This window comes from Falco biarmicus, chromosome 18, assembly GCF_023638135.1.
Source record: "Falco biarmicus isolate bFalBia1 chromosome 18, bFalBia1.pri, whole genome shotgun sequence".
NCBI lineage: Eukaryota > Metazoa > Chordata > Aves > Falconiformes > Falconidae > Falco > Falco biarmicus.
The window spans coordinates 2,707,612-2,731,586 of record NC_079305.1 but is presented as its reverse complement, the minus strand read 5'-3'; the positions used below and the strand labels follow the sequence as shown (position 1 = coordinate 2,731,586).

At 49.5% G+C, this 23,975-nt stretch overlaps 1 protein-coding gene across 2 annotated transcripts in view; it reads left to right on the top strand.

Annotated features, from left to right (window-relative positions):
• DPYSL2 (dihydropyrimidinase like 2) overlaps window positions 1-21,825 on the top strand; it is a 55,657-nt gene extending 33,832 nt beyond the window's left edge. For both annotated transcript variants that reach the window (XM_056363021.1, XM_056363022.1), the window contains 11 exons: window positions 1,186-1,350; window positions 2,460-2,521; window positions 3,662-3,742; window positions 4,649-4,717; window positions 9,158-9,278; window positions 12,749-12,905; window positions 13,065-13,206; window positions 13,435-13,605; window positions 16,467-16,646; window positions 18,088-18,253; window positions 18,875-21,825. In XM_056363021.1, coding sequence (XP_056218996.1) covers window positions 1,186-1,350; window positions 2,460-2,521; window positions 3,662-3,742; window positions 4,649-4,717; window positions 9,158-9,278; window positions 12,749-12,905; window positions 13,065-13,206; window positions 13,435-13,605; window positions 16,467-16,646; window positions 18,088-18,253; window positions 18,875-18,966 — 1,406 coding nt within the window. In that variant the 3' untranslated portion in view covers window positions 18,967-21,825. The remainder of the gene's footprint in view (window positions 1-1,185; window positions 1,351-2,459; window positions 2,522-3,661; window positions 3,743-4,648; window positions 4,718-9,157; window positions 9,279-12,748; window positions 12,906-13,064; window positions 13,207-13,434; window positions 13,606-16,466; window positions 16,647-18,087; window positions 18,254-18,874) is intronic.
• The last annotated feature ends 2,150 nt before the right edge of the window (window positions 21,826-23,975 follow it).

Below are 23,975 nucleotides of genomic sequence, written 5' to 3'. Positions count from 1 at the left end.
CACCGAGAGCGAGTAGGGCTCAAGGACTTTGTCTCTTACCCCAGTTGTGATTTAGAGCCGACTGCTGGGCTGATGGCAGCCCAGATACTCACCACTCAAGTTAAAAATAAACTGCTTGTATTCCTCTGCTGATTAATTGAAGCAACTTGTTATTTTTTTGTGTGATTTGATGTAAAATGAAGCCAGGGTGTTCTCCTCCTCCCCAGTGGCGTCTGCCCAGTTTCTGACCCCAGAAGTCCCTCAGGCTTTTCCTACCCTCTCGGCAGCAGTTCAGTTTCTGGGATGCTGGCTGGCTTCTTCTATTTCACTGTGTCAAGTGAAGATCTTGGAGATCCCATGTGTTCTAATAAAAATCTGAATGCTGTTCGGATTACTGGGAGGAACACTGAACCTTCAGATCCAAATCTCTGGTTATCCTTTGAGGCCATTGTGCATCTGTAGCACTGGTGCAGTATGCTGTAGCTGCCTACGAGCCCGGTTGCTGGCGGACCTAACGTGGTTAAGCTGGACGGGGGATCAACCTCAGCAGATGCCAGAGGCAGGCTGGACCATCTTGCTGTCTGGAGGTGTCTCTCCAGCCACAACAGGCTGTTCAGCTTTTTCCAGTCCTCACTTGTACGTTGTCTCTGGAAGATGCTCTTGGTTGGGATGTTACAGCACAAAGCAGCTCTGATCCATGCACGGAGTCTTTGGTTGCCGCTGTGTAGGTACCCGAGCTAATACATCTTTGCACACCTTTTTTGAGCGTGTCCAGAGGCACAGACAAAGAGCTTGAACGTGAGGTGCTGAGCGCTGAAAGCTGCTGAGTGATGCTCGCCGGGATCTTGTCTGTGTCATTGTTTATTTGTCAGCAAACAGGGGAGCGGCGTTTGTAGAGCTCTCTGCAGCGGTTCGTGTTCGCTGCCCTCGGAGTGTCATTTGCTCCATTCACAAACTATTTTGGCGAACAGGCTGCACTCATTGAACTGTTTCCTTCAGCCTCTGCTGCGTGATCAGCTTTTTGGCTGCGTTTTCAGATGTGGGGCTTTAGAAACCAGGTGAACTGGTTAAATCAAACTCAAATATTTTAAGAGGAAGGGGGTGGCTTGTGTTTGCAGTGGCCTCTACAAAGCACATGCTCCATCTCGGACATCCAGGGAGGTTACCGCACCAGGCACTTACCGATGCTTTGCTTGTCTTTCCCAGTTGATCACGTGGTTCCTGAGCCAGGGACCAGTTTGCTGACTGCATTCGACCAGTGGCGAGAATGGGCAGACAGCAAATCCTGCTGCGACTACTCTCTGCATGTGGATATCACCGAGTGGCATAAAGGTGTCCAGGAGGAGATGGAAACTCTGGTTAAAGATCATGGTAAGTTCAGGGAAGCTTTTCCCCTCCTTAATTTTTTTAGGACTGGCTCCACTGTTTTTTTAGGACCTGGCTCTTGTGAAATATTTTGGTCTCACCTCCCAGCGAAGCTGGTTTTGGTCCTGACATTACCGTGGCCCATTCTGGCTTCTTGCGAAGGTTTGTACGGTCACTGTTGTGGGGGGCTAAGGGGGCTGGCAGGCGCTGGTGTCGCTGCAGTGGGTTAGGTGGGCAAGCGCTGATTCTGCAGCGTGAACCTCTTGCCGCTGCCATGCAGAGGAGCACCTGTGTTCAGTGGAGAGCCTTCGATTTCCATTAGTGCAGGTAGGTGATAGCCTCAGCCGTTAAACCGTTTTAAACAAGGGAAGAATCGGGCCCAGAAGGAACAATCCAGCACTGGTTGCTAAAAGTGGAGAAGGGCTGAATAAAATGACCTCATAGGTTTTTCCCCTTATTAATTTCCTTGACGTTTCATCCTTAGGCTAGAGTAATTTTCCATCCTGTTTGTAGTTTAAACAAACCTTTTACATCCTAATGAGTGCTTTCCCACACGTGCTGGGCAAGAGCTTTTACTGGTTCAGAAGGGAGGAGAGGGAAAGCCAGCTTAGGAGCCCCCCCCGTCTCGGTCAGTGTGAACGCGGTGGAGGGGGGCATGCTTACCGACACCGATTTCCCATTGCTCTGGCGGTGAGTCTGCTTTTGTGAGTGATGCTTTTTGCTTATATTTTTGTACTCAGCCTCCTGCGGGGCTGAATCCACAGAAGTATTCTTTATTTCAATTTTAAGTGGAAGCCTAGGGGTTTAGCTGTCCCCACAGCTGGAGCGCAGGCTCCTCTCTTCTCATCAGTCCCGTTAATAAATGCCACATGGCTGAGGAGATCCTGGCTTTACGCTGGGATCTGTTGCAACCGCGTGTGTCTGTGCGTGCGCACGTGTGTGTACGCCTTTCACAAGAGATTAAAGTAATTTATTTGTCTGCCCATCATTACTGCTTGCTGGGGGGCTGGTTGAGGGGGGTGTCTTCTCACTACGAGGTGCGGTGTGTCTCGTAGTTTTATCTGTGCGTGCAATTTGTACGTCAAAGATTAATTCTTTTGCTGTCTTTCTGCCAGGTGTGAACTCCTTCTTGGTTTACATGGCTTTCAAAGATCGCTTTCAGCTGACTGATTCTCAGGTAGGAAGAGTTAACGTTCACGTGGTTGTCACTGCAAGCTGTGCTTCAGTCACCTGCAAAGGTTTGAATTCAGTACACTGGGATCTGACATTTTCTTCTGGTTTCCATCTTCAGATGTGTAACAGTACCTAAGATTTGCAACTGTACGCAGAGCCCTGGTTTGAAGACTTTATTTTTTTAAATAGCCAACACCAAACCCTGAAAGGCTTGGCTGGGGAATGCAGTGGCAAAGCCCTCATTTTGAGATATCTAAGGTTTTATTCTGGCTCCTTTGGTGTGGCAGCAGTGGCTGTTGTATAAATTGCTGCTTTATGCCTAGGCGCAGGGCGGGATGGTGAGATCTCTGGCGTAACTGTCTGATCTGAAGCTGATCCTGGTCCAGAAGTTGGTTTCTGGCTTTAACGTTACAGTCCCTGGGACCTTAAAAAGGAATTCCCCTCCTGTGTGCTGCTCTGGTGGATAAGTTTGGGTACATTTAGTAGTTGAGATGGGCAGTTTATATTTCTAAACGTGGTGGGAGGAGAGGAATGCCTGGGACTCATTTGGAACGGTGTAGGAGGCAGTGGCATATGCCAGTTATCTCTAATGACTCTGGTAAGCATTTTAATGAGTGACCGTTGACGAAGCTGGTGTCAGTTGTGGGTTACTCGACCTCAGCCCAAACTCAGACTGGTTGCTGGAGTGGGAAATCACACTGCTCGTATCCCAGGCAGCGAGAGGGGTGGGTGCAGGTTCCCTGGGAAAATCAGTGTAAGGGGTTTTTTTTCATGCCAGGCACCAGTAAATGAAGGCATGAAACAGGTACAGCTGTGTGAGCTCTTTAAAATCCATCCAGGTGCAGGCCTGTGCCATTGCTGTTTCTTCCTCCAGTGTGGAAAATACACCAGACCTGGCTTTTGAGTAGTGCTTTTTGCCGTATCAGTAGTATCCGACTGTGCAGACTGGGAAATTCTGTTACAGGCAGGAAAACGGATCGTAGTTACCCAGCAAACCACATCTTGTATTTCCTCATGCTCCTCTTGGTCTTTTCCATTCTGCAAAATTCTGTATGCTGAAGGAATCTGGAGTAGTGTACATTTTATAATCAGTGCATACCTGAGCGTACACTCAGCGTATATCAAAATATTTTCTGTCTTCCAGATATACGAGGTCCTGAGTGTAATCCGGGATGTTGGTGCGACAGCTCAAGTGCATGCTGAGAATGGTGACATCATTGCTGAGGTATGTTAATATTTATTCTGTGGATTATTAACTTCAAAATGATGGGAGGAATTCGAACTCTTTATTCCTTCTTTGCAAACAGCAAATCACCCAGGCTTTTAAAAGCACGGTGTAGCTGTATCAAGGATGCTAGCAGAGCTGTACATCAAATCTTACCCCCTCCGTTGCCACTGATAAAGCAGATTTTTGTGGCAGCTTTTGGTTCGTGGTGGATATCGGCCATCTCTGCCTTTTTCCCCATAAGTGAAAGTCTCTGTCTGGGTGGGACTGTTGCCGTGTACAATAAAATGTTCTGCAATACCAAAGACCAGGGGAGTGGGAAGGGAGATGGCTTCATACAGTACCTGGGATGCTGATGTTTGGGATCTGTTCATCCCTTGAACAGCTACAAAGAGGAAACGTTAATGTATTTGGATTTAATCTGATCTCTGGCTCATTCTATACATTGTCTCAAGCATGTAAACTTGGCGTTGCAGAGGGTTTCTGTGTTGTGTGACTGGGGCAGAGCCCACCTGGGTCTTTGAGCCCAGTTGCCTGTAGTTGCAGGATGGTTTTTCCATGAGATACCGTTTTGCCATATCTTAGAGATTATTTTATAGACGCAAATGAGTAGTGAAAGCTGCGGGGCTATGAACCCAGTGTGAAGCATATCAAAATAAAAGGTTTCCCTGACCTCCTGTGAACAAATCAGCAAGGGTTTTGTGAGCTCTGGTTATTCTCACCGAGGGAGGTTGGACAGGAGTCGGGTTGTAAGGCCCTTAAGTAAAGCCCCGTGTGATTATTAGCTAGTGCAGACGCTTGGCATCTCACTTGCACCTCTTTCAAACAGCTGTGTTTGCCGCAAGAAGAAATGCGTGTTGCTCTAAATCTTTTTCCTGCTCTTTTTTTTTTTCCTCTCTGCCTTAGGAGCAGCAAAGGATCCTGGAGTTGGGGATCACAGGCCCTGAAGGGCATGTGTTGAGCAGACCTGAAGAGGTGAGGACTTCACTGCCTTTGCATTTATTCCCCCAAGTTATAACATTTCTGTGTTGCCAGCAAGTACTTCATAGTGGGATGAATGCGGCTGGAAACTATTTCATCCTGGCTGTAAACATTACTGCTGCGTGGGGTAAGGGAAGAGGCTAAGATACTTCTAGGGACGAACTAGTAACTAGTCCCTTCTAGAGACTAACTGCTGCGGGCACTTACGAGGAACTGAGGAGCCCCCTCAGTACTTCTGTACTGGAGAAGGAGACATCTCCAGGGAGTAATTCAGCCGAAAATTGGATTGACCCTCTGGAAGAGCTCATCTGTTAATTATTGGGTATAGTCTATAAAGGCTCTGCTCACACATGAGGTGTGATGTGAGGTGAGATGTGTTTGAACCACAGAGCCCACGGTAAACGCTGAAGACACAGAGAGGTGTTGGTACCTAGCCCATCTTCACTTCAAGCCCTTTGATAGCCCAGACTGGAATCCTACATCAGGAGATGTAGAAAATGTTGAACCTGAAGCAGAGGTAGAGGACAGGTCTACCTGAATCACCAGTTCCTTGGTTCAGCCACTGCACAGGAACACTCCTAAGACGGAGTCCCTGAAGAAATACGTGTTGTGATTGATGATGTTGGTCTTTGCAGAGCTAGACCCTGAAGTTCTTGTAGTTTCCCATCGCTTTCAGTCGAGTTTTGCGTCAGGACTTCAGAATTTGGGTGTATGTAGGCAGGATTCTGCCACTGACTACCCTAGATCCCATCTCTTGGGCTTCTCCCTTGTCAAGATTTCCCCTGAATCGGCAGGGAATGTTAATACATGCACAAATCCTGACATTCTTGGGCACTCGCATAGCTTGCATTACCTTGATATTTGATTGTTTGATGAACGTTTGACTGCTGGGGCATTTTCCCAGCAAGGGACTAAGTCGCTTGCTGAAGGCAGGGTTTGTACTGGAGATGGGACCTAATTCCCACATCTTACCCAGCACTTCAACACAGATAACCTCCGTACGTCCCCACTGGTTCCTCGGGCACCCCAGTCCCTCTCACTTCGGTCTTGAAAATAAATCTCAAGAGTGAGAAAGAGCTTTAAACCTGTATTTTTCAGGCTGGTTCCCGTTGCATTCTTGGTTTCCAGTCTTTCAGTATCTCGAAGCCGGACACCTCGCCGCGGCATCCTGGGTTCGTGAAGTCTGTCTGTTGTGTACAAGCAGTTCTTTTTGTTCCTCCAAGATAGTGGGGCTTTGCTGACTGCCAGATGTGGCAGCTGGAGGCTGGGTGTGTGAGATCATCCACACGTGCCCCTCATGCTCCCTCTCTATTTCCTCCCCTTGGTTCAGACAAGCAGCATCCAGAGACGTTTCAGTAGGAATATAAATCATTCAGTTGCTTCATGCAGAAAGGGGGGGGAAAAAAAAACAACCCAACAAATGGTCGACTTGGGCAGTATGTGAATCCTCACAGAATTAGTGTTTGGCTCTGGGAGCTGGAATTTTGTGCTTCCTGAAAGTTGTGAGCAAACACATGCACTGAGCTTTCCACCCACCCACCCCTGCATATATATATATATATTTTTAAACATATTTTTTGGCTTGCATCAGGAGAGTGGGAACAGATGCTGACATGACACTTGGGGCTCATCTGTGGAGCACCCCTAAACTTCTGTTGACTTCAAAGGCAGGTTGCTCCTTACCTTAAAGGATCCAGCCATCAAACTAGCCAAGTCTTGCCTGGCTACTTCAGAGCTTGTCCGTAGCGGAGCGGGAGCGTTTAAGTGTGAACGGCGTGGTTCCCTGGCTCGGTGGGTTTGTCACAGCTGTGCAGACGTGTGGTGTTCCTCGGTGCAGCAGGGAAGGCTGCCTGAGCACTCGTGGCTGCCACGAGAGGATCAGTAAAGCCTCTCCCCGGCGTCACCGGGCAGCCCCCGTGCAGCTGAACCCAGCTGTGCTGTCTGCCCAGAGTGGGAGCCTTTGGTCCAAAATTCTCCTCCTTGAAAGTCCTAGGAAACAGAGCAGGAAAACGATGTCGTCTGGTTCCCTCCCCTCCTTTTCTCCAGCGTGGGGGTAACTTTGTCTTTTTAAAAACACAGAACTCCCGTGAAGCTGGCTGATGATAAAGGCCACATTCCGAGGGTGGCAGCGGATCTGTGATTCCTGTTGTCTTCAGTAGGAGTGGATGTTTCTTGGCATCCCTCTGGGATGCTGCTAACACGAGGACGGGCTCTTCACGCTGCTCCTTGTGGAGTCTAAAGCCTGTCCTAAGGACTTGATGGTGGTTGTCATCTTACCGAAGAGCTGCTTAATTCAGATCCCCTGAATTAAGTTTGTCTACAGCAAACGAGCCTGAGTTGTTGAACAAGTCTAAAATATTTCTTAAATCAAAACTCCCACTCGATTCAGTGAGGCTGACGTCAGAGCGAAGCACTCAGGGTCTGGCCACGTGCGTTTGTGTCTTGGAGCGTACGCATCTTCTCAATTCCCAGGTGGAGCAGAAGGCATGAATTAAGGCTGAAGTTTCGCAGCTGACTCATGAGTTTAGCTCACCTCAGTAACCTGGGCTGGGCCAAGGTGATGGTTATTCCAGCACATGATTCCAGCCAGCCAAGGGAGCCTTAATTAAGATACCACCATCCCAAGTCAGCATCACCCATTGCTTTCTGGAAAACTCTTCCCCTCATAGCTCAGATCGTTCTGTAACGACTTCTCAAAGCGATCCATCGTTTCTTGTTTTTATTTTAGCCACAAAAACGCTGCGAGCACAAGCAGTCCAAGTGCTCCAGGAAATGTCTCTCTTTTTTTTTCCTAAGAGAACTGCTGTGCTAGGGCTTCTAATGCATACTGGTAATTGCAAACATTCCCCTTTGGACTAGTCGTTGGGTTATTGTTATGTGCCTATCGCCGTAGCATCTGGGCACAAGGCATGAATTCAGCAGCCTTGTTCTCTTCTGCGCAGAAAACCCTCTCCTCCTGCTTAGCAGTTGCTCAGATGCCTTTTGGCCAGAAGTCTGGAGCTGCGTGTTGTTCTATCCCTGCTTTGCAAGTGGGGAAACTGAGGCACAGCGTGGAAATGTGACTTGCGAGTGCTGGCAGCGCACAGGCCTGCTTTAAATGGGCAGTTTGCAAACTGATGCCATTGCTTGGAAGCGTTTGCCTGTCTGAGTTCTCTCCTTGCCTGGAGGGACAAGTATGCTTTTCTTGGCTATTCCCTTCAGCCTCCGTCTTCCCTGCAAGTGCTGCTGGTGTGGCGTACTCCAGTCAAGTCTCCTGGAATAAACACCCTTCCCCGCAGCCTTTTCCATTTGCCTGGGGCAGCTGGGCCAGAAAATCTCCCCTTGTGCACATCACCCTGCCTGGGGAGGGTTAGTCACCAGCCCTGGCTGGGGACAGGCTAGGGCTTTAACCCTTTTGGCACTAGAGACCAACCTGCTGTGGCCGGGGGGGGCCGGTTAGCTTTGAAAAACTGCTCAGTGTTGTCTTTTTTGAGCAGCCCAGCCGCCGTCCCGGGCGCTTGGACCCCAGCTGGGAGAAGACACGGTTTCCTAAGGTGATGGGTCCCGAATCCCAGGTGGTACTGGTGGTGGAGCACCGTGCTGGGAGCCAGCAGTCAGTGCCTTCTCATGCTGGGGCTGATGAGGACTTACGGCAGCTGGCCTCTGATAAGTCACTGTAGGGCAGGTTTGGGGTCCCACGAGAGGTGCGGGTAGCCTCTTGCGTTTGGGAATCGGGTGGCTGATTGCTCTGGCTTTCAGTTTTCCTCCGTTGTTCGCTTGGAACGTGTCCGTGGTGTTGCGGGCTCAGTTCTCCGCGGTAGCAGGCACTCTGAGCATTACCCTGCCGTTAAACCTGCCGCCAGGGCTGCTGCGATTAGGCTGTGTGATCTGTACGAGTCTGCAGCGGGGTCATGTTCGTTCTGAGGCGACCCTCCGTCATGTTGAGGATCTCTCTCTACACATGCAAGAAAAAGCAGTTCATTTATGGGGTGGTTCACACGCCGTCAGATCCCGAGCCAGATATTGTAGTGGAGGGTACAATTTAGGAAGCTTGTTTGCAAACGTGGCTTACCAGAGTATGTGGTACAGCATCTCTCTTCCGCGTGGGCTGGGACGTGAATAGTTTTGTTGAGTCAACGTTTAGTTGCTTATTTTTGTCTAGGTTAAAGAAAAGGGGCTTAATCATTCTGACCTTGAGCACCTGGAGCGTTATTTTACTACTTGGTCTGCTTGCAGAGGAGCTTTGAAGCAACCTGGCAGAAAAGGTCGTAATGAGAGGGGGCCTACAGCTTGATGTCGTTTTAATTATTGGAATTGCACCGCGGTTTTCTGGCTCAGAGCTGGGAGAGGTGGGAAGTCTCTCGTGGTGGCCCTGCACCCCGCTGAGCAGGGAAGGCGTTCGCCCTCTGAAGGGGAAGGGGGTGTCACTGACCCGCTGCTGACTTTGTTTCTCAGGTGGAGGCAGAGGCTGTGAACCGGGCAATAACCATCGCCAACCAAACCAACTGCCCCCTTTATATCACCAAGGTGATGAGCAAGAGTGCTGCTGATGTCATTGCTCAAGCCAGGAAAAAGGGTAAGTTATTTCCCTTGGATGGAAGCGCCCTATTAGCTCATGCTGTTCAACTCCTTGCCAACATAAGCTTCATCCCTACAGGAAAAGTTTCTTTTTCCAGTGTTATCGTCCAGGCTGTTTTTTAAAAGGTCCCAAGCAGCTGCTTCTGCCTCATCTCCCACGGATGAATATTCAGTGGTCATACCAGTGCCACAGGCTGTTTGCTCTGTTCAGCCTAGAGCCCCTCTCTTCACGCTCATCCCCCTACACTGAGCCACGTACCTTCATGTTACTGCAGAGTAATTCCGTGCTGTCTCCATTCAATGAATCCCCTTGGAGCTTGCAAACCGTGTCCTGCTTCCAGGTGCTGTGGTCTTTCCTTGGTGCTTTCTGCTGAGCTGCTTCCTGGGGACAGAAGTGATTCCAAGAGTCCTGGTGTGGATGTTTTGACTCGTGGGCCCTGTTGGATTTGGTTGGAGTAGCCACAGAGGTTACCGATTCCAGCCATCCCCTGTGCTCCTTGCTTGTGAAATAGATACTCCTCACGTGCTGTAACTCACAGCCTGGCATCCGAGTAGGAGGTGGGATCGGTAGGCTGGGTTAGGCTGGGAATTGCCATTGCCTCTGATAACTCTGCCTGAGGATGCTGCAAGAAGCAAGACTGAGACCTGCCATGGGTGCTGCTGCCTTGGATCATCTCTTCTCTGTAACCGAGCTCTGTGAAGGAGCTGCACCGCTCTGGGTGATGCAGTAGCTTTTCCCGAGGCTTGACCCTGCTGTCTTGCCCCCGGGGAGCAAGGGTTACAAAGCACAGTGAACGTTCCTGCTTTATTCTGTGACTAAATCTCTCATTTCTATTTAAAGTGGCTCTGGGTGGGTGAGTAAGCAGGAGGGATGATTTTCCCCCTTCTATCATCAGAAGGGTTGGATTTAATTTCATGCAGTCTAAATAAGCCTGTATAGATACACAAATGACATCACTTTCCATCTGGGTGTTTGGTGCAAGAAGAGCTAATTTCCAACTGCAGAGAACAGATTTGTGTTTGTGTATTGGCTCAGAAGTATTTTGGTCCCCTGATTCCTGTTAAATGAGTTCAGGGTTGAGGAGGAGGACTGATTTCCAAGGCATCTCTTTCTGTTTGTGGCGTGGAAGCAGCTCAAGCTGTTGGGGCTAAGCCTTCCTCTCCTAGCCCCATTACTGGAGATCGTGCTGCAACGAGAAGATGTGTTGACACGGCAAAGTGGCCGCGTGTTGCGTTACCCAAGAAAACAACTTGATGTTATTGTGCAACTCGGTCCCGTGAGCCAGGGAAGCATCCCTTCCTTTTTTCTAGGTAAAGTAGTGGAGACCTGATGCACCCCTGGAATGGAGCATCAACAAAAACACCTTCTTGCCATGTTTGCCGTCCCCTGAGTCTGCTAACTGGCACTTGGAGAGGGGTGCTGAGATGAGAGAAGATGTCACAGAAGCCATAAAACACACCCTGACCTGGGTGGATGTTACCCTGCCTGTGAAAGGTGCTGGGATTGTCCCAGATGAATGATCCGCAGAATTCACTGTGCTTAGCCTCCCGCGTGCACTAGCACACGCAGTTTTCTTTCAGATTGTGTTTTCTCCTTATAAGGAGAATTTGGGGTATACATGGCACGCCATTCTCTGTTCCTTTATTTAAATAATTCAATTTAAATGCTGTGCAGTCACCCAACTGGGTAACCCAGGAGGGCCACACACGCTAGCGTTGCCCTCCCAAGCAACGGAGGAAACATAACTGAAGACTGTCCAAGGCGAAAACAAAACAGAATTGATTTGCTAAATGGAAAAGAACGAATGTTATTTAAAGCCAGATGTTCCCGGTGGCATTTGTACGGAGGAGATTCCCTGCAGACTCTGTCGTTGGCAGATCTGGGAGCTCGGAACGCTGCTCCCTGCAGAACAATCCTCCCAACGTATCGGCCCACAACGAGCCTCCCGTTAATAGCCAGCGTGTGTGTTGCCTTGTTGTGATTTCGTAACCCTGGTTGTGGCAACTGATGTCGGACGGCCTCTTCCTCCGCTGGTGGATCCCCCCGACAAAGGCTGTTCCTGCACCTCCTCTTCCAGTGTGGTCCTGGAAGCAGCATGAAGCCGGTTAATGTGTCGTTCTGCCTCGGCTGATGCACTTTTTCCCAGCTAGCTTACAGCCTGTAGCCCTAACAGCTCAGACAACACGGTGGAACAAAGATCATGAGTTTTCTTTACCCTGTAAGACCCTGCTGACCGGTTCTGGCGTTGCCTTTGCCCATCTTTCCTGACTGCAGTATTTAGGGTGAGTCTTTTAACTACCCCTGCCTTCTGCAGGCAGATACGGATCCACGGAGTGTCTGGCTCAGAATCCAGATGGGTGGGCGCTTAACAGAGATTTCGGGAAGGTTGTGTTTGGTGAGCAGATCCGCGGGGCTACCAGCTCGCGCTGCTTTTGAAGTTGCAGCATCTTGCATCTGCTTGGCGTGCAGATGTTGCTGGTGCATTCCAGCTTGTGAAGCATCGTGGCCTTAAGGATCCGCTGTTCCTTCATGTGGTTCCAAAAATGTTAATGAAGAGGAAGGATGCGCTGGTGATTAGCGCACTGGACGGAGAGTCGGAGGATCCACTTTAATTTCCTAGTACTGCCACGGATTTACCACGTACCCTTGAGGGAGTGGCTCAGTTTCCCCGTGCTGCATTTTGGAACTAGAAACACTGATACTTCGGTGATGGGCTTTCTCTGTGGGCTGGAATCTTTCCTGACTAGTTTTCTCTCACCTGACCTGTGCGCAGAGCCTGCTCCAAGAAACCCAGCCCCATTAGGTTTTTGATACATACACATTTATAAACACATTGCAGGCGCTGCTTTTTTCATTCTTTTTCTTCCCCAGCCTACATCAGACTGGATCTCCTCATGGTCTTACAGTTCCCCTCAGCATCTTCCATAAGGTTCTTGGCCCAGGATACAACACAATGAATCTTTACAGTAACCCTTCCAAGGACAATTAATCGGCGCCAACCTCAGCAATTGGGTGAAGGCACCGTGGGCTTTTGGCTGCTCTAAGCTCTTATTAGGAACAATATTATTAAGTCAGGTATTTAGTCGTTTGGATGCGTAGTCTGAGAGATTGATTTTTGGAAAGCGCTCAGTGTTTTCTTTAGAGGTCTCAAGATACACGTGTGAAACTAAGAGTTTGCTTGTGAAAACGCGTCCCTAGTAACATAACACGGTTTCCGAGGGGCATTGAACGGGCCGAGGGTTTAACAGTGTCTGATCATGCGGTTACACAGGCCAGTGAATTCAGTCCAAGGTTGTGCCTCTGTGATCACATACTTAAGAGGTACCAGGGGACCCTGCGGCGTGCGATGCCGGCACACCTTACCCAACTTGTCCTTTTTCAGAAGGGTGCTGTATGCCTGGAAGCCAGGCTGGAGGTGCACCTTGCTTGGTGCTCACGGTGGATTTGCCTGTATCCCTGTCCTGTAGGCACTGTGGTGTATGGGGAGCCCATCACGGCCAGCTTGGGTACCGATGGATCTCATTACTGGAGCAAAAACTGGGCTAAGGCAGCAGCTTTTGTTACTTCCCCACCACTGAGTCCTGACCCAACCACTCCTGATTTTCTCAACTCGCTACTGTCCTGGTGAGTAGAGCTCTTTGGGTTCATACGTGTGCTTCATCACGAGACAAGCGCGTGATAAAACTAATAGCTGTTGTTACCAGCAAGCCAGAGGCTCTTTTAACTTCAGGAGTAAACTTGTGAGAATAAAATGTCTTAAATACCTACCGTTGTCTTTTCCAGTGGAGACCTCCAAGTTACTGGCAGTGCCCACTGCACCTTCAACACTGCTCAGAAAGCTGTGGGGAAGGACAACTTTACCCTCATCCCTGAAGGAACCAACGGGACCGAAGAGAGGATGTCCATCATCTGGGATAAGGCTGTGGTACGTCACGTGTGTCATAGGCTTCGGCTGCGCCTCGGCGTCAGAGCTGAACGAGCTGCAGCAGCGTGTTATTGTCTCCCCCAGATAGTTGCTGTGCTCCCTCTGCTTGGGGTTTTGCCCCTGAGGGGGTGGCAGGGAGCCTGCCGTGCTGTCAGCTCTGTGCTTTCCAGAGCAGCCCACCCCCCCCCGCCATGGCCGCTGCAGTGACTGCTTGTGCCTTTTCCCCAGGTGACTGGCAAGATGGATGAGAACCAGTTTGTCGCTGTGACCAGCACAAACGCGGCTAAAATCTTCAACCTGTACCCGCGGAAGGGCCGTATTGCGGTGGGCTCGGATGCTGATCTGGTGATCTGGGATCCTGACAGCGTCAAGACAATCTCCGCCAAGACTCATAACATAGTAAGGGTGTCTTCTACCGCGTGAGCTCTGCTGCTCGTTTCCTTGTCTCTTCCTTAAATGCCAGGCTCTGCTGCCAAGAACCAGAGCTTATGACAACTCAGGGCTTTGTTTTCTCGATGCCTCGAGCCCTCTCTGGTCTTACACCCAGTACGGCTCAGTTGTGTAAGTAGAGGGGAAGATGATTTGAGTCCAAAGCTGAGATCACATGAATACCCAGAGATTCCCCTCGGAGCAAAGAGATTGTCTGCCCTTTCTGAGTGCTGGATGCTTGGATCTCGGCACACAGAGAGCTCTGTCAATGTTACGTCGTATCAAAAGGCCTCTTAGTACGTGTCTTTGATGAACTTCCAGCTTGTTAGCAGTAGGAATATGAACTGCCCCTTTTCTAGTTGGGGTCAGTGAAGCTTGTCAGCTGGTGGACACCTTTGCTGGAGATCTGATCCAGATTAACGAGTCTGAGTGGATTGACACTACATACTGAGCCGGTACATGTCTGTGGATTGGTACTTCGCTGTGGTTTTACGGGTGATCACCCAGAGTTAGCTGGCACAGGGAGGCACGAGGCAACACCCAGACTAACCAGACCTTCCCCGTGTTTCCTCTGCAGCTCTGTGGTGGCACTGTTAGAAGCGCCGTTTGCTTGAGCCAGCAGCTGTGTCCTGTATCTTATAGCTGGCTTCTGCAGGGAGAAAGCTGTCCACCCTGTGGGAGACTGCAGGATGGTCCCAGTGCAAAGGGCTGGTTTCTCCCCGTGACATTCGAGCGCTGTCTCGGAGAAAGCAACCACTGTTTGTATTTGTTGACGACTTGTTTCACTGCTGGCGATGAACCTATGGAATGTTTCCCTGGAAAAAAACTCCTTGTTCTTTTTTCCGTGAATGCTTTCATTCACTCTGGAGCTGAAGGAGCAAAATTTTCTTCCACACTTGGATCCCTGGGCACATTCACAAAGAATTTTTTTTTTATTATTTTTTAAAGGTTTGGTTCACTTCTCTGTGACTTCACTCTGTGTCAGAATTGGTCACAGATGGCCTGGGCTCATCCTGCCTCTGCTTAGACTTCCAACGAGGCATCCAGACTCGGAAGTCTGGTCACTTCAGTCAGGTTAGAGGTGCTTCCAGGCTCATCACACCTCCGGTCTGAAGGGGAACAGCTTAGAGGAGGGAGCCCAGGGATGTACCATTGTTCGGTGCCAAATTTAATGGTCTGAACCTGGGTTTGTGCTTAGGAGTGGCTGAGAGCGCTGGAAGTAGCTTGCTGGATGGAGTATTTGAAAGTCATTGCCATTTAATGGCCGTTGGCTTTAGGAAATGAATTAGACTCTTCAAATTTCCTAACACAAAATTCAAGAGACTTCTGTCTTCCACAGATATGCTCCGGTACCGTCAAGATTGACTCCATGAGTCTGCCACAGATCTGGGCTAGGCTTGAAGGAGAACCAGGTCCTTTTTGGAGTGACCATTCAGGAAGACTTCCTATGCCAAGGGCTGCAGATCCCTCTGAGACCCTTGCACCGTGTGAGGGACCTCACATGGCGCTCGGCTCTTGCCAAGGGCTGCATCCTTAAGCCGTGCCACGGCTGTGGGCGCTGAAGGGCTCTCGTTTTCACGTGGTTTGTTTAGAGCTTGAAGGCACATCCAAGAAATCACAGCTTTTCTTTGTCCACGTCCAGCTCTAGCCTCTTCCTCTTCCTTGCATCGCCTATTATACCTGGCATTACACCCGTTGTAATTCTGCGCGTCTCGCTGCACGTGTGCCTCGTGTTAGAGGAGACGTTGACACGGGTGAGGCTTTTCGAGTCAAGGCATCCTGGTTTGGTCAAGTATGGAACAAAAGCCCCTTTGAAAGCCAGGGAGAGCAGTTGCTGCGACGCAGGGAGACGTGGTGATTATGTGGCATCGGATGATTGTTACTTTTTGAAATGCTGGAGCAACATGCGGATATTTTCCAAGAATTCACACCGCTCTTGCCGCTGTCTGGCAGGGAAACGTTAGGAGCTGGAGGGGGAGATGGTGTTGTTCTTGGAACCAGCCTAACTCATAAGCTTGTAACCAAGCCTCCTCCTTTGCCACCGCAGGTTTTTTTCGGACTGGACCCGGTTCAGTGTCAGTTTAACCACCATTCTCGCTAATTGCAGACCAGCAGTCAAGCCTACCCCTACTTACAACACACTTCAAGAGCAAACCTCATGATTAACTCAGTAAAAAAGACCTGTGTTCATCTCGGAGATGGTCACTAGAGTAACAGTCCCCAAATAACATGGCTGTAGCGCATCTCATTCCAGGATGCTTCAGGGGTGGGACGTTTACCAGGGATTCCTTTAAAAACCAGGGATTCCTTTAAAAACTTCTCTTTTTTTTCCATGGTGTAATGTTTCCAATCCTGTTAATTGAGGAGGAGAAATCCCATTAGAGTAAAATAAGATTGTCCCGGTCCTGACCATCCAACCAAAACACTGTTTGAAATACAGCTTTTCAAAATGATAGTTATTTTTAGTATGGAACTTGGATAAAACTGGATTTGGCTCCTAAATCCCCCACAGTTCAGCACAGGTAGGTGCCTAAATGCACTGGAAGAGGTGGGCTTGGAGATCCTCTCGTTTGAAGCTTTATTTCCTCTTCATGAATCTTGCTGCAATGGAAATTCTGCGTGATTAAATCCTTCATAAATTTAAACTGATAATAAAGACCAGCCTTTGTGTTAAACCACAGCATATAAAACTCAGGTGAAAGCAGTTGAATTAGCTTCCATCTGTCCTTAAACTTTTGGCAATTAGCATGACTGGTGGTTGCTAATTAAAGCACAGCGGGCTGTGCTGGGATGAATATGTTTGCCTCATGTTATTTTTGTGTTTATTCTAGTCTCTGGAGTACAATATCTTCGAAGGGATGGAGTGCCGTGGGTCTCCCCTGGTGGTTATCAGCCAGGGGAAGATCGTGCTGGAGGATGGGAATCTCCACGTCACCGAGGGATCTGGACGGTATATCCCCAGGAAACCGTTCCCCGACTTCGTGTACAAGCGCATCAAAGCAAGGAGCAGGGTGAGTAGAAATGGTTGGATGCACATTTGTTCTCTCACTGAAACTCCTGAGTTAAAGTGGGTGGAAAACAGATGCTGTCCCCTGGCTCGCAGGCGCACACTTCTGCAACAGAAAATATTCCCTGGATAAGAGCCATATTTATCTCATTCCCCTTTCATTTTTGCTATTCACTTGAGTCATGACAGGAATATGCTTTGGCTTGAGCTGGGATGTTCTGCAAATTCCGTTCTTCTGCTCTTTAATTCTTCTCTGTCTTGGGACACCTAGACAGAGCCGTGTGGCCAGGAGCCGTCCAGTTTGGACGTGAGTCAATCTGCAAATGCCCCAGCAGGCTTCTCCTGCCGTAGGAGAGCGAGTTATTGATGCACACGAGAGAAGTTATTGATAGCATTCATCTATCAAGTCTTTCAACAAGAATTTAGCATTCTAATTTATTGTTACAGATACATTATGCTGCTTTCCCTTCCGTCAGATATGATCAGATGCTCTTGTCTGGTGACTAGTGAGTCACAGGCACAGCCTACTGACTGTTTTAAAAGTGAGAATTTTCTATTTTTAAGAGGCTAAAATTGTTGAAAAAGTGTTTTTTTAAAATACGCCCATTCAAAACAGAAACTGCCTTTGGATATGCCTTTAGTTGGTAAAAACTGACAGAGAGGGGGACGCTGGGCTCTGATGCAGCTTAGTTGCTGAGAATTGAGGTTTATTTCTAGATGAAGTCGGAAAAAATGTTTCGCTGTTTGAAGTGTTGCCCTCTCCTGGACAAACCCAGAGCTCTGTTAGGTCTGCTGAGCGTTGGTAAATCTTCACGTTCCTTGCAAATGATCTTTCCTTTATTGTCCTTTTGAAGAAATTGCCAGTTAGCAAAATGACAACCTCAGAGGATGGAGCACCGCAGAGGACAGATCCGTGGTTTGTGTTGTGTTCTGGTCTCCCACAGAAATATGTGCCTGACCTATAAATCCAATTGGGCAGCATCTCAGCTGGAATAATTGCATTTAGCCCAACCTAAAGCTCCCAAGCTGGCAGCACGAAACTAGCCCGGCTCCTCTTTCTGCAGACCTGCCTCCGCGTCAGGCAGTTTTGCTTTTTGGGGATGAGCAATAAGTTGCGTTTGAGGGTTGTCTGGAGCCTTTAATACAACAGGGGGTGGGTTGAGGTCCTTCAGGGGTGGACCTGGCGGTGCAGGGGACGGGCTGGCTGCCTTCTGTCGCCTGCTCACGCCAGCCACGGCGGTCCGCAGCCCGTGTCGTTTTAGCCATGCTGCTTCAGAGACCACCCGAGGGTCCGCGGGGAGGAGGTGATGCGCGCTTTCAAATCCTCTTACCAAAGACAAACCTTGAACTGCGTGCCTTTGGCTTAGCCACATCTGGCCAGCTGTTCAGTTCTGGTCCGAAGGCCTGTTTTGACCCTGAAGGATGCTTGCTTCTGTCTCTCGCAGCTGGCGGAGCTGCGGGGCGTGCCTCGGGGGCTCTACGACGGACCCGTCTGCGAAGTGTCGGTGACACCCAAGACCGTCACACCAGCGTCTTCAGCTAAGACATCTCCTGCCAAACAGCAGGCCCCTCCCGTGAGGAACCTGCACCAGTCTGGATTCAGCTTGTCCGGTACGTCGCTTTCTGGGGCTGGATGATTTAGCGCTGGGAAATGACAGCTTGTTTGTACTCCCGTACCCTGGAGTTAATTCTGCTGTAATTGGGAGGCAACCAGAGCGCCTGGGGGGTGGTTCCAGCTTGGAGGTTCTCCCTTTAGGAAGCAAGGAGGGCAGCACAGGAGCTGTCATGAAATCCTGCTTATTTTCCTGCCTTGGCACGAGTGCGGAGTGCCCTGCTGGGTTCTCAGCCGGGTGGCTGAAGAGGGCAGATGGCACCGACTCCAGTGGCGGGTGGCCAGCTGTGGCCAGCTGTGGATCTGCTGTGTGGCAGATTTGATTTCGCAGCGTGCTCCCTTCAGTGCAATAAGGGAAAAGGATAAAAAGGGATCAAAAAGCCTCGCCAAGGGAAGAACTTTCGGCTGACTGTTGTCTGTGCAGGACTGGGTGGCTGGGGTGTTCGGTACTGGTGCAGAACAGGTTTCAGCAGAATTAAGGGACTGGGGGCCAGTAAGGGCTTTTCTTCTGAAGATGATGGGTTTTGGTGTGGCCATTGGAGCCTGGCCCGAGGGCTGGGTGGGTTTCGGTGCGAGACCCCATTCGGCAGCTGGGACCTGACGTCCGCTCTCTCCCGCAGGGGCACAGATCGATGACAACATCCCGCGCCGCACGACTCAGCGCATCGTGGCACCGCCCGGCGGACGTGCCAACATCACCAGCTTGGGCTAAGGACCGACCCCTTCTGTGCCCGCCTAGCGGACCGGGGGACGGGGGCACCTGGAGACCCTTCTTGATTCTTTTAGAGCCTGTGACAGTTACTGCGGGCAACCAGTGAGGGGGGGCTGAAGTAAGGCACCTCTTTCAGTCCCCTCCGATTCCCTCCTCATCTTCACAAACCCCTCTCACTCCCCCCCTCATCCCCTTACACATTTAAAGAAATAAGCCCTGTTTTGACACCTCTGACACGCAAAAGTAAATGTAAAGAGGATGTTTGAGATACGTGGCCTCTGTCCCATTCAGCATCTTTCTTTTAATAAAGGAAGGAGAAAGTGAATTTCCCGGGAGCTGCCTTTAAGACACACGCAAAAAAAAAAAAAGGAAAAAAAAGGAATAAATAAATAATAAATGTAAAAAAAAAAAAAAAGCAGCTTTTTTTTTTTTTTTTTTTTTTTGGTTAACGTCATGCAGAAGAGTAGTTCAAGGGTTTTTAACTGGATATTCTGTAGGGTTCTGTATTCCAGCAGAATAGCTAGGCAAGCACGGAGGGACGCAGACCCCAGCCTGTCTGTAACCATCCCCCCCCCCCACCTTTGAGGTCACCTTTGAGGTCACTCAATAGCTGGCTGCTGCCCAGAGCAACAGGACCCAGCACTAGGGATTGACAAAGCGCATGGCACCCAGCCAGCAGGTGAGCTAGCATCGTTGGGGACTTTGGTTCTGTTGGGTTTTTTTTTTTGGTTTGGTTTTGTTGGTTTTTTTTTTTTCCTTCCTTCTGGATTTTGCTGCGAATTTAGGTCCTTGAGGAAACTTCTTTTTTTTAATGTTTCTCTGTGTGTGGTTTTAATATGTTTGTACCATTGTTGTTTATGAAGCCTTATCTGAGAACTGGGAATCTCCCTGTTCTTCCCAGTCCTTCCCGAACCTCATCCAAGTTAGAGACTCCCGCCAGTGTCACTGCCACTGCCACCCTGGTACTTCAGGTGTTCCTAGGTTGCATCATTCCAGCCGACGCTTGCCATTCAGCTGCAGCAGGAGGTCACAGAGCAGGTTCATAAGCTGTGGTCTCCAATTCACTGTACTAGGTCTTGAGCTGGTGCGTACAAAGGGGCTGGAAACCAGCTGAGGAGCTGGGATGGAGTCTCTTGAGAAGGTTTTAGCAGTTAGCTTGTCTTCTGTTCTTGGAGGTGGAAGTTGAGAAGTAGGGAGCCATGGGCAAAGAGCAACATGGTGCTTGAAAGATCTCTGTAGCAGCCATGTTCCCCCCTCCCAGCCATCCGTGAGTGGTTATTTAAAACTTTATGAGAGCTTATCTTTAGCCCTTGTTGAAAAGACCGGTCAGCTGAGCGTGTGCCCGAGCATCTGTGGCAATTCCAGTTCGAGTCCAGGATGCCCAGCTGTTGTACTGGGAGCTTCAGAGCAGCTCAGTGGGTCAACAGCAGCTGAGAATCTCTCATATGTGGTGGGAATTGCACAGCCACTCGTTCTTTCAGGAATCTGCCTTTGTGCAAATACTCACGAGAGGGCCTGGTCGTTCCCCACCCCTCCTCGGATGAGAAACCAGAGGCCACGAGTGGTCCTTGAATGAGTTTAGGGGCCCCAGCGTATGTGGCCGTTGGCGGCATCCCGACGTTTCAGTATCTTCTGGGATTGAAGGTCTTCTAGCCCTAGCGTTTGAGGTTTGTTATTTTCAGGATGTGGAGACACACCTGCACCATTAGATTCCCACTGAGACGCAGCAGGAGGGCTCGGTGGTCCCCAGGACCTGGGCTGTCTCCTAGCACAGAGCTTTCCCACCCGCGCCTGACAGCATCACCTCCACCGTCTGTACGCCCTGGCGCTTGGCTGCATCTTCTGCTTTCTCTTCTATTTGTGCTTCGCCACGTCCATTGATCTTGTTTTTCCATGTTTTGCGAGTATTTTTTTAAATGGTGTTTACAGGTTCTTTTAGAGGAAAAAACTGTGTATATGAAGGCTTTTAAGAAACAAGTACCAAATCTGTTGTTTTGAAGTATCAATGCTGGGATTTGCAAAGGATCTGGAAGCTCCTTAGGTACCCAAACCCTCCCAGCTTCAGCACCTGATTCCTTTAGGCCCCTTTGAACACAAAAATTAAGGAAAACTTGCCATATTCATCGATGCATTTTTTGCATTTAGGTTTAACTCTTGGGTCTTTTAGTTTTGCATAAAAAGAGTTTGCACTTTGTTTGTTAAGTAATCCGTGAACTTAATATATATTGCGGCTATTTTCATTTTTATTTTTTTTCACCTGTATGTTAAATCAATTTGAACGAGTTGGGGAGAGAAAAAAAAAAAGAATTGCAGATCCGTTTCAATTCTGCAAAACACTTGCGGCTCTTCAGTATTCACTTAAGTCTTCCTTTTTTTTTTTTCCTTCACTGACTCATGATGACTTTTTAGTTTTAATTTGTTCTTCAAAAGGAAAAAAAAATCACAAAAAAAAGATTTTTGCAGGCTATGTAAGCATGTTTTTTCCTGTGAGAGCTCGTCCGCTTTGTGTCTGTTTAATGAATGTCATATGTAAATGCTTAAAGAAAAAAAAAAGACGATGACTTAATTAATTAACCGCAGTGACTTGAAGCTCTAAAAATAATAATAAAAAAAAAAGTAGGATTTAATACTAGCTGGATTTAACCCTTGGATTTGTGATTGTGAACCATGAGTGGAGGAGCTGTAAGTGCTAAAGCTGATCATGTGTGTAGACAAAGAGAAGTTCTGATATTTGACCATTGTCTCAATGGCAAACCCCCCCACCCCCTCCCCACCCCCAAGTCTTGTGTTCTATTCCTTAAGAACTCTGTGTTATATTACCATGGGAACTCCTAATAAAGACAAAATGTTGTTGTTTCACTAGGTGCATCTGTGTCTCGAGGTGGTAACGTGTTCGGTGTAGCTGCCTACCTTGGCGGGTGCCTTCAGCAGATAAAAGGGGCTGAGGTCGGTGCTAACGTAGGCTGGTGGTAGCCCTGTGTAGGAGGGAGGTGTGCGGTAGCAGAGCGGAAGGTAAGGTCCCATCCTTCCTTGGAAGATGGTGATGGTGAAGAGGAATCAATGGTCTGCTGTCTGATTTCCTTTAGAGAAAAGTGAGGCTCTTCTCAGGGCAGTGACCTCTTTAAAACGGGATTTTCAGGCGCCTGAAAAATCCCGGCTCCCCGTTGTGGAGATCCACTGGTGAGATGCTGAGACTGCTGGCATAGCCCTCGGCCCTCCAGTGTGTTTCTACTTGGACCCTCCGAACAGCGGCGGGGGAGGGGAGAGAAAGTGCAGCCCTGAACAGAAGCCACACACACCGGTAACCGAACGGGGAGCGTTAGAGCGGCTGGGACACCGCCAGCGCGACTGTCGGTGGTGGCGCTTGGGTTTGACCGTGTGGCAGCAGTGATGCTGGGAGGGAGGTGGCAGCGGATCGTGGGAAGGGCTTGGGAAGAGCCAGCGCTGCCGTCAGCCACACTGGCCCTTGGCTCCTACATCCCTGCACCCACCAGGTGAACCCTCTCGGTGGCCTTCCCCCTCTCAGCACTGCCGGAGTTCGCAAGCGACGGTTCGCTCTTGTTCCTCATCTGAACAAAACCAAACGTTTAAGCACCCTGGGAAATGCAATTAGCTTCCACCCCCGAAACCTGGCACCCCTGCCCCATGGAGGTTTCCTTTTTTAGCTGTTGAGGAGGGGCAACGGTCATCCACGAATAAAAGGACTTCTGGTTCATGTGGGGATCCTCTGTCGCCGATGCCAGGCAGTTATTTGGCTACTGGCAGCTTAAATTAGAAACAAGCATATATGCAACCAAACCCCATAGAACAGGGTTGGCGGGTGGCTGTGTATGAGATTTATCAGCTCATCCTGACAATAATAACCCAGTGAAAGATAAATTCAGCCTGAAGCACTGCTGTTCAGCTAACACGCATCTGCAGAGCCTCCATTTGTTTTTATTCCATCATTATTTCTTCTTCCAGCGCCTAAATTGGAAAGAACGAAACCCTCTTCCCCAGGAAATAAATTCCGGGGACTCACTGAACCTGGTCCATGTTGGAACAGGCCAAAAAATATCAACTGAAGCATACAGAAGTTTTTGAGGTCAGGAAGAGGTCATTGGCAGCCCGGTCTAACCCCAGGGTGTACTGATGCATCAGGCTGGTGGGAAATCTTGGGAAGATGGTCAGTCAGTTGGGGCAGCGCGGGCTGGCCGCTACGGAAGGGCAAAAGAAAGAGCTGTATTTTGTCAACGCGCTGATCCAGGTAATTCCTTATCCTGGCAGCAGCGGTGGCTCGTTCCGCCTGCACCGGTTTGGTTCTCTGCAGGCTCCCGTGGACTGGGCTGCTGCCGCCCGTGTACGAGCCGACGGGGACCTAATCCGATCTTGCCACTGGTACAGAATTAGCGGCCAAAAGGAGAAGAAAGGAAGCAGACGACGGATTTGGCTCGGTGACCTGGAAGGAGAGCTGTCAGCTGGTGAGGAGAGGTGGGTTATCGGAGCTGCAGGCACGGTGGGTCGGTGTATCCCTTGGCGGCAGGGCGTTGGGAGCAGCGATTGTCGCTGTCGCTTGCCCCTCTGCTGTCGCTTGCCCCTCCGCTCTCCCGTGTCAGCGAGTGCCAAGACCTAGCGCAGCATTTTCAAAGCCAAGACTACTCTGACCTAGAGCTCATGCATGTCTATATCTACACCTATAGCCAATCCATATCTATATAAAGGCATATATACGTGCTTCTGTCCAACCCAACCGGTTTTGCAGCAGACAAGGTGAATTTGCGCTCTTTTCCTGCACGCTAACCCCAATGTTTCTGCAGCTTAATACCTTCCACCGCGGTAAGCTGGGGGTGTCTGGGTGCACAGGCCCCCAAGGCTCCTTGGCAATATGGACCTAGTGGCTTTGCACTTCAAAAAAACCTGACCGTTGGGTAACCCTTGGTGTGGGCTACCATGATTGGCACCTTCACATGGGCTGGGAACGTGGGCTCACCCCCCAAACTAATATATGTTATATGTGCCTTTAGTAGCTT